Source organism: Vigna umbellata, chromosome 1, assembly GCF_029865625.1.
Source record: "Vigna umbellata cultivar VRB3 chromosome 1, Vumbellata_1.0, whole genome shotgun sequence".
Lineage (NCBI taxonomy): Eukaryota > Viridiplantae > Streptophyta > Magnoliopsida > Fabales > Fabaceae > Vigna > Vigna umbellata.
The window spans coordinates 65,457,231-65,467,010 of record NC_142165.1 but is presented as its reverse complement, the minus strand read 5'-3'; the positions used below and the strand labels follow the sequence as shown (position 1 = coordinate 65,467,010).

The 9,780-nt window shown below is 32.4% G+C and overlaps 2 protein-coding genes across 3 annotated transcripts; one reads left to right on the top strand and one right to left on the bottom strand.

Annotated features, from left to right (window-relative positions):
- Positions 1-380: 380 nt before the first annotated feature.
- LOC124821475 (uncharacterized) lies at positions 381-2,428 on the top strand. Its single transcript, XM_047293360.2, has 3 exons — positions 381-541; positions 1,043-1,199; positions 2,177-2,428. Exons 1-3 carry the CDS (start codon positions 539-541, stop codon positions 2,221-2,223), a joined length of 207 nt encoding a protein of 68 aa, XP_047149316.1. The 5' UTR covers positions 381-538; the 3' UTR covers positions 2,224-2,428.
- Positions 2,429-2,931: 503 nt separating this feature from the next.
- Positions 2,932-6,426, bottom strand: LOC124821474 (F-box only protein 6-like). 2 transcript variants are annotated; one of them, XM_047293359.2, is made up of 2 exons: positions 6,175-6,426; positions 2,932-4,858 (listed from the first exon to the last, which is right to left on the bottom strand). In XM_047293359.2, the coding sequence occupies exons 1-2, from the start codon at positions 6,312-6,314 to the stop codon at positions 3,604-3,606; spliced, it is 1,395 nt and encodes a 464-aa protein (XP_047149315.1). In that variant the 5' UTR covers positions 6,315-6,426; the 3' UTR covers positions 2,932-3,603. The 2 variants fall into 2 exon arrangements, with proteins under 2 accessions (XP_047149315.1, XP_087960204.1); XM_088104078.1 differs by lacking the exon at positions 6,175-6,426 and adding an exon at positions 4,965-6,146.
- Between the last annotated feature and the right edge of the window lie 3,354 nt (positions 6,427-9,780).

Here is a 9,780-nt window from a genome sequence, read left to right as displayed (position 1 = left end):
TATTGGTGAAAGTAGATAAAAACCGTTTTGTTGATGCTTATTATATCCCTTTATGATACTAACAAATAATCATTCCAATGTGCTTAGGAAACTTTTATTGATGTTAGTAGTGAATGAATTGTATTCATTATTTTAATTCCGTCAAAAAAAGCCCAATGAATTCCTATTATTATAATCAATATTTTTTTATTTAAGTTGTCATACATACCCATTCTCGAAGACTCTCTCACGCTATTAAAAGATATAGTCCAATAAGGTTACGCCACGTGTCCAAGATAAATGGTTTGGCCCAATCGCGAAGAAGCCGTGACGCTACTCTCGCTGGATCACTAAATTAATTGCAGTGTATAGAATTAGGTTTGTTAAATATAAATAAGAGGGGTAAATAAAGGAAACCGTGTTTCACTAGGATCGCACATTCACACAAGCGAGTAAATAAGGTTGGAGAGGGCGCTGCCGGAGGAACACCGTCTTTCATTTTTCCGGCCATCTCTTGTTTCTTCCACCAGTCGGCGATCCCTTTTCTCTGACTCCAAACATGGTAATTCATTCTCTAGTGCCTCTTCTTTCGTTCACTTTCACACTATCCATTTAGATCTAGTAGTTTCCCTACGTTCTTTCCGGTGCCGACATTGTTTTTATTTTTTCTCTCTCGTATATGTAATTTCTGATTTATCCTGTTTTTAGTTATAGACAAAGAAATCAGAATTCAATTTCAATTTACGCGATTATCAAGTTTGCACATTAAAATCAGAATTTGTTCAACTTATTATTTTATGATCATAATTTTGTTAACCTAGGGTTCTTATTGTTATTTGATTATTATTGATCCGTCGAATTAATTACGACATTTTCTGGTTATTAATTACTGGTGATTGTGGAGTTTCGTTAGCTTTTGGACCTGATCTGGTGCCATCCAAATCCAAATCCAATCGTGTCTTACCTCGTGTTATGCTATGCTATGCAACTCGTGTCGATTGATTTTGTTTGTTTGATTTTTGAATTGTCAATTGAGAAATCTGGAATTTGTGGTTTTGTGTAGACGACATCAAGGCGCTTTGCTGACAGGAAAGTGGAGAAGTTTGAGAAGAACATTACGAAAAGAGGATTTGTGCCGGACACAACCTCTAAAAAGGGAAAAGACTATCCTGTTGGTCCACTGCTGCTGGGTTTCTTCGTCTTTGTTGTCATTGGCTCATGTAAGAGTATCATTTCAGCATCCTCTTGATTATTCGTTTCTTTCGCTGATAATGGTTTTCTATTTCGTTTTTCACCTTTAATTACGAAAACATGTGATTCGCGTAACTGATCTCACCTGGTAGGATAAGTCTTTGTTGTTTGTGTTTTAATTACAAAATGCATTATATTGTTTTAAATTTGCTTTGTTTTTCAAAGTTTGTAGAGGAATCAGTAAAAACAACCCTTTATTGTTTTTTGTGTTTAATATACTTGAAAATAGAAAATAATTGTTTTTTTTTTCTTACGGAAAGGGAAAACATGATAATAATCATAAATTCATAATGTGAAAGCATAAACACATGATAATAATCGTAATACAAAAACATTAACATTTTCTGAGGCCTGAAGTTGTCTCTATTCCTGTCATGGGGGATGTATAGATTTGTTGTTGACGGAACATATTTGGCATATCTAAGAGTTGGATTAGGATATTTTTATGTCATTGAGTAGCTATTTGTTTATGATAACAAATGTTTCATAACTTATCAGGTATATCATTACACGAGAATATTAGCGAAAGCAATCATAATATTGCTTTTTTTGGCAAATGATATGTGATATATGCCTTTCCACCAAATGTTGGTGGTTAACAGTAATTCTTATGCCTTATAGTCAAAGGACTTGAATACCTATCGAACTTAGGCATGGAACCCTGAAGTGAAGAGGGTATACTTTCGGTGCCACAAAAAAATTGAAAAAAATTGGATTGCAATACTTATTGTTGAATCAAAAATGTGGAGGCTTGTAATTGATTCGTTTGTATTTAGTGCGTGCAAGTCGGTCGCTTGGGCTAAGGTTTTAGATACATCTCGTTAAGTATTATATGATATCTCTGGAAAGGAGTTTGTTAGATTGTAATTACCTTTCTTACCATTTGCATTTTGAGTCATATTCTGTCGAGTTTCAATAACTTATGTGTTCGCTTTTTCTGGTACAGCTCTCTTCCAGATTATCAGAACAGCAACAAGTGGAGGCATGGCTTAATGGAGCTTTGTTTTGGATTGTGTCATCTTCTCTTTCTTAGCCTCGTAGAAAATGCCAATACTTCCCTACATCTAATGTACTTGTACAAGACCCAGTTCCTGTTCATGTTTTGATGAACTTTAAGAATTTTTAATTTAAGTTACGACTATAGTTCATCTTGTTTTTAATCCTTCCTATAGAAGGGAATACGAGAGTTAATTCTTTACGCTTGGGCGGGTTGGTACGACTGGTTTTAAAAGTTAGCTATGAATTTTGAAGTGGTGCATGCAACACTCGGAAAGGTTCAAAAGAAGATATATGATATCACTTAATCATTTAACATTCAACAAAAGTTTATGACGCTTTCAGTAGATTCTCTCTAGGGCTTGTTTGTATTCCAAAGCCAACATGCTACATTCCTTTAGTGTTTTGAGCGCAGAGCCTCAGACGGTAAGGAAACTTCTGTGCAACAAGGCCAACAATAGTCGCGGAGTTCAAAATAGTCTGAATTATTAGTATGGTTCATTAATAATAATGTTAGGTTTTTTTTACTTGCTACAGAAAGGAACTATTTAACTTTTAAAATACATATAATTTCTTTTCAATTTATGCCAATTTTTTTTAATCCTCGGGCCATAACCTAAAACATTGAAAGATAGACAACCTTTCGACTATTCGACTAGTGAATAGAGTAAACAAACATATAGATTATATGTATTCTACTGAACATAGATAAGCGGTTGTTGGTTCTTTATTCCCACGGTTTTAAAATAGACAACTATCGTAAACAGTAAAATAATAATGACCTTTAACTTAATATACACTACATCGATGCGTAGTTGGGGAGAGGCATCCAAAATTGAAATCCCAGCTTCTAACCGTGACAAGCTGGAAGGAGAGTGAGAAAAGCTACACGTGTGTAACAAAGATCCCACATTTTGGAGACAGATTTGTATAAAAGTACATGTTATATAATGCAAGACTGCAAGAGCAAAGTATGAGGTGCCTAGTGACACCGGGGTAACCCATGGTTTATAGTCCCTGTGAAGGGAGTGTCCAGATTGAGAACGTTCGAGGATCTTAATATGCCATTCTCCCTGACTTCGGAAGCTTCAATTCTGAATTGCTCCAGCTCCAGTTTGGACCTTTCAGCTAGAAAACATGATTGATCTAACAGAAATTAAACTTTCATATACAGAAAAAAAGAGTCTTGAAAGCAAGGTGATCGAAGTGCATGTTTGAGAGTACGATACAAACCCGTATCGTTTTCCATCTGCTTTGTTAACCAGCAATGAACATTATCAATCATACATCAGCGTTAACCGCGGGTAAATTGCAAGGAACCTCATGATTCGAGGGAAATATTCTCAGGCCATTTCTGCTGTATTATGCAAGCTTAAATCAAGCCGTCGCAGTGAGGCACGGATAAAATGCAGTACCATGTGCTATCCATTGCCGTTTTCTTCCACGTGGAACCACACACCCAGGAACCTTCACCCATTCCTTAGTTGCTATGTTGTACGTAACCAATCGATTCATTTGTCTTGATCTCAATGATAACAAGAGCAAGCCTTTGTTTCCCAAGCAATTCATTCTAACGTGCTTCCCATAAAAGTCCAAGCACCATACGTTTGGCATTCTGTCAACCTCCTTCCACAAGAAAGTCATCTTCTGCAGCTCCCATATGCATATACAGGTGGCTGCATTCTTTGTGAGCAACCCCACAAGCAATATCCGACCATCACACTCAGCCAGTGTGCGGTCACTCAGATGCAATGGCGCTGGGATTATGTACTGCACCCAAACCCCAGTTGCCATATTATAGGAAACAATCCCTTCAGGATCTGAATGCATGAAGTAAAGGGTGCTGTCAATAGAAATCGCTTGTGACCTAAAATTGAGAGATAGCGGCAGCTTAATATCTGCCGGCATGTTTCCTGGATAGCTCCATGACTTTGTTATCGAGTCATAAATTCTATATTCTCCATCACAACCCACCAACAGGATCCTGTAGACAGCACCGGTTGAGTTATCATCTACTGTCATTCCTACAGCAGCGCGAGACCCAACCCTTACTGAACAAGATGGTAACTCATTTAAGGATTGAATCAATGGGTTACAAACATATAAAGTTTGACCATATACGTCAAGAATGCAAACTAAACCCCCTGCAGAAGCCACTGGCAAAACTATCAACTCTGCAGGCAGTGCTGATGTAGTGGGATGGTACCACTTCTTCATAGAAGGGTCATACATGGCTGCAGAATTTGTATGTTCATGAGTAACAGTGTAAAACCATGGGTTGGCTTGTCGGACTTGAGCACAATGCTGAGAAAAACTTTGTGAACTCAGCAAGGAATTCCATCGCTGGCATACAGTGCGGAAGCGGAAAAATGTTGCAATTGGAAGTCGTGCAATCACAGGCTCAAATAGATCCTCCGGCAAATCTTTCCAAATTTGTTGTTCCATAGCTTCATCGCTGGAGGACCTCCCAGATGATTTTCCTCGGCTCCTGTCTCTTCGAGACTTCTTAGATGCATGCTTTAGAGGCTCCATCATCCTGAAACTTCCAGACTCTGGAACAGACTTGCCAGCTGCCATTACAGGGCCACAGAAATCATCTACGAAGTAATCATCAACGCCATAGAAGGACCATCTGCGAAAAGGATGATCGAAGATATTCATATGCTTCATTCCATTGAATTGTAGAATAAAGATGTATAAAAAGACAAAGATGATTCATAGGAAAATTTGAATCATACTATAAAATTAATGCACAGATTTATACTCTGCTCCAAGTTAAGACTGATCCTTTCAAGGATCAGGAAGATACCTGATTAAATCAACTTAAACACATAAGCAACCCAAGGAGTTAAGTTACAAATACAAAGCTTTTCCTTTGTATAATACTATTACAAAGAAACTATGCACAGAATCATGACCACATGTTGTTTAGCCAATAATGGTAGTCACTTGGTTAGAATAGACACTTTAAGCATAAATGTTGACATGTGAATATATAGGATGAGATAGTGAAACCGAACAATTATGGTGTGTTTGGGAGTGAGGTTTTGGAGCAAAACGGAAGGAGAGGGGGGTAATTAAGAGTGTCATATAAATTTATAAAAAAAAATATCAGGGCATTAGATCAATGTTAATTTGTTATTCTATTTCATGTATTTCCAAAAAAATATCAAATCAGAGCATATTTATAGGAAATGACAATTTTGTTCCCCTTCCCTTTTCCTTTTAAAACTCAGTTCTAAAACATACCCATAGAGATTAGGGATTCTGAGTAGCCATAAGATGAGTAAGTCAAAAATGGGCATTTCGGAGTGTTATCTTTGTAAGGATTACTAAAGGCCAAGTTTGATGTAAATCCATTGAACCAATGTTCCTATCTCTTGCTGAGAACAAGAAACCAGGCTTTATAAAAACAGAGAACCAATGTGTTTTATCCCTTGGTAAGATGCATCCTTCACAATGCTTACAATCAGGAAAGTACAATCAATATTTTACACTGTGAATAACACACCCAGAGAGCTTCGAGTGTGGAAGTGGGCATCTTAAATGTACAAGAACTATGAAATTGTAGCAATCAATTTTCTCGATGACAAAAAGAAACATACAACAAGCAATAGAAGTAACAAGTAATGTTCACAAGTATGACAATTTGATGTAGCAACAACACACGCACACGCACACAAAACAACAAACATAAAATCTAACACCTAGGTTATGTTCTGATGAAGCGTACGGTGAATGATTGGACATGACAGAGCATAAAGAAAGAGTAAGCAAAGGCGGTTAAGAAAAAAAAGATTATTAACTTGGCATGGTTAATAAAGAAAAGAGGTTGAAAGAAAGGTAAAAAAGAGCAGAGAAACAGGGGAAGGAGGAAAAAAGCATAGATTTATTTGAAAGGGTGAAGAAAAAATGCATTGAGAGTAGATCTAGGAGAAAGGAGAAGACCTGGAGAGTTGTTGAGACAGTGTGGGGTGAGTGTGTTGGTGAGGTTGAAGGGTAAAAGAAGGTGAGAGTGTGTGAGAGAAATGGTGATGGTGAAGGTGAGTGATGAGTATGGCATGGCCCTCTTCTTCATCTTCTTCCATACCCTCAACTCAATTCTCCTTTGTGTAAGACCCCTTTCTCTCTCTCCTTCTTACCCGCTCTTCATTTTCCACGTTGCCTATCACAGAACGGGGTTTTGCCCACGCACCCGTGCGCTACTTCCCTTTTGTTACAAATTATTTTTACACTGGACTTCTTTCTCTTTATTAAAAAGAGATTTAGAAATTAAAAAATTATTATTATTTTTAATTTTGTAAATAAAATTTTTGATACAATCAATTTTAAAAATAATTTATAAATTTAAAACGTTAAAATGTTTATAAAAATATAAATAATAGACTTTATCAGAATAAAAAAGATAAAATATATGTAAAAATATAGCAACCTGTAAAAATATAAATGATAAATAGATATATAACGTATGAATAAATTTATATAATTTGTATTTTTCTAATTAATGCATTGACAAACTCATGGTGTTAAATTCGTCTAATTAGTATATCTACACACTCGTCTAATGTGTATTGTTAGATTGATTTAATTAGTATATGAAAAATTTTGTGTAGTGTATGTTACAATATTCGTCTAATCATACAATGGATAGAGTGGTCTAATGTGTATTAATAAATTCATTTAATATGCATATGAATAGACTCGTCTAACATATATTGTTAAATATGTCTAATCAGTATAGACAAATTTGTTTAATAAGTGTTGTAGACTCGTTTGATTAATGTATGGACATTCTTCTAATGTATATTCTTAAACTCATATAATATTTTTTGCTATACTCATCCAATTAATATATGCATAGACTCGTCTAATGTGTATTGCTAGATATGTGTATTTTTTTTGTTATACTCATCTAATTAATGTATTAATAAACTCACCTAATGCGTATTGCAAGATTCATCTAATAAGTCAATGAACATAAACTCGTCTAATGTGCATTGCTAAAATTGTTTAATCAATACATCAACAAGCTCATATAATGTTTTTTTTGCTTTGCTCATCTAATGAATATATTCTTAGACTTGTATAATAAATTTTATTATATTTGTCTAATCAATTTATGAAATAACTTATTTGATATTTTTGTTTGTTAAACTCATCTAATTATTATATGTATAATATCATGTACTTTTTTTGTTACATTCTTCTAATCAATGTATGAAAAAATTAGTTTGATGTGTATTATTAGACTCATCTAATCAGTACACAGACAAACTCACATAATATGGTATTGTTAGACTTGTTTAATTAGTATATAGACACACTCTATAACGTGTATTGTTAGACCCGTCTAAGCAATATATATTTAGACTCATGTAATGTGTATTGCAAGCCTCGTCTAATTAGTAAGTGGACAAACTCGTCTAATGTGTATTAATGAATTTGTATAATCTATATATAGAAAAACTTATCTAATATATAAAGCTAGACTTTTTTAATCAATGTATAGACATACTCGTCTAGTGTTTGTTACTAGATTTGTTTAATAGTGTATGGAATAGTTGTCCAATCAATTGTATTTGTAGACTCATTTAATGTGTATTACAAGACATGATTAACCAGTGAATGAACAAACTCATCTTATGTGTATTAATAGACTCATATAATTTGCACATGGACATACAAACTTGTGCAATGTATATTCTCTAACTTGTATTATTAGTGTATGGACCAACTTGTTTATTGTTTGTTGCTAGACTTGTTTAATTAGTGCATGAACAAACTCATCTAATGGGTATTCCTAGACCTGTATGTTTAATCAATGTGTGGGATGATTCAATGTTTTTTGCTATGCTTGTCTAGCAATTGTATGAACAGACTAATTTATATTGTTAAATTTGTCGCATCGACAAAGTCATTTAATATTTTTTTTGTTATACTCATCTAATCACTTTATGCTTAGACTCGTCTAATCAATGCATGAAATACTTAATCTAATGTTTTTTGTTATACTCATTTAATTAATGTATGAATATACCCTTTTATTGTGTATTTAGACAAGTCTAATGTTTTTTATTACATTTGTCTAATCGATATATGTACAAACTCATTTAATGTGTATATTGTTATAGACTTAATGTTTATTTGCTATATTTGTATAATTTTGTGTTGCTAGACTCGTTTAATCAATATATATCTAATATATATTTTTTACACTTATATTTAAAAACAATTAATTCGTTAGTTTTTACTTTTTATTTTAATTTTACTAAATTCTTAAAATCTACATTTTGAACTTGAAAACAGTAAATAGTAAATTCAAAGTATATAAAACAAAATTTATAATATTAAGAAGTATGATTTTTTTATTACAAATATATTTTACATTTTTTCAAATTAATTGTTTAGTACAATATTTTAATTTATTTTATTACAAATATAATATAATAATATAATAAAATAATACAAACTTGATATTTTGGAGATTGATATGAAAATTTTAAGTTTAAGAAAGTAACAGTTCTATTAAGAACTAAAATAATAATTTATTAAATATTTAATATTAAAATTGAAGTTATTTTTATTTTTATCAAATGTAAACAATTTGTAATATCAAATATATATATATATATATATATATATATATATATATATATATTAATTTTAAAAATATTATTTTAAGAAGTATCATAAAAAGGTAAAATTAAAATTAAAAAATAATGTAAAAAGAATTAATGCTTTAAGTATAAATTACTTTTAATAATTTATTAAATGACCCATTTAGAAGTTATAAAAAGAATTAAAAACAATAAATTATTAAAAATAGTAAATTATTAAAAAACCAATTTTTGAGATTATAAAATAAACTTGAGTAATAAAATAAATTTTTTAGCATTTTTTTTATATTATAATATATTATATTAGTATAAAATGAGTCTTTAAGGGTTGTATTGTCAATAAAGTAGAACTTACAGTTAACACAATTTTAAAAATAATTATGGCAAAGGCAACAAAATTTATAAAAACAATGACAATTTCTGTAGAAGAAAATATTTATACTAAACAATTTGTTTTGATGTATTCATAAGACCATAAGAAATTTATTGCCATTACTTGTTGTGAGACTTTCAATATATATGAGTTTGTTTTTATGAGACGGTTAAATTACAAATAGTGTTAGTTTATTTTGTTGGAGGCAGGCACGCAGGCAGAAGGGATAATTGATTAGTCAGAATGTGAATGATGATTTTGTTAGGTTTACGGAAAAGGCCTTCCAAAACTAATCGATGCCACTTTCCACTCATTCTTCGTAAGTGGCATGCAATGAGTGGCAGTGTGCCAAGGAGTTGTTGTAATTATGGTTTCCCAGCTTTCACTCTTTTCCTTTCTTTATTAACCATTCATTCCACTTTTATTTTACCATAATTATTTCATTCTCTTCTTCAAAATCCCAAAAACCTCTTTTAAATGGAATATCATGAATATCCGACTGTTTTGATTTAACTGGGTAGACAGGTTTATCACTTTTATTGCTTAAAAATATGTGTCACTAAT

Coding starts and splice junctions, on each gene's coding strand:
- LOC124821475 (XM_047293360.2), top strand. Junction 1,200..2,176: donor CTTTGTTGTCATTGGCTCAT/GTAAGAGTATCA, acceptor TTTCTGGTACAG/CTCTCTTCCAGATTATCAGA.
- LOC124821474 (XM_047293359.2), bottom strand. CDS start 6,314: ATGGAAGAAGATGAAGAAGAGGGCCATGCCATACTCATCACTCACCTT. Junction 4,859..6,174: donor CTGTCTCAACAACTCTCCAG/GTCTTCTCCTTT, acceptor TCCTTTTCGCAG/ATGGTCCTTCTATGGCGTTG.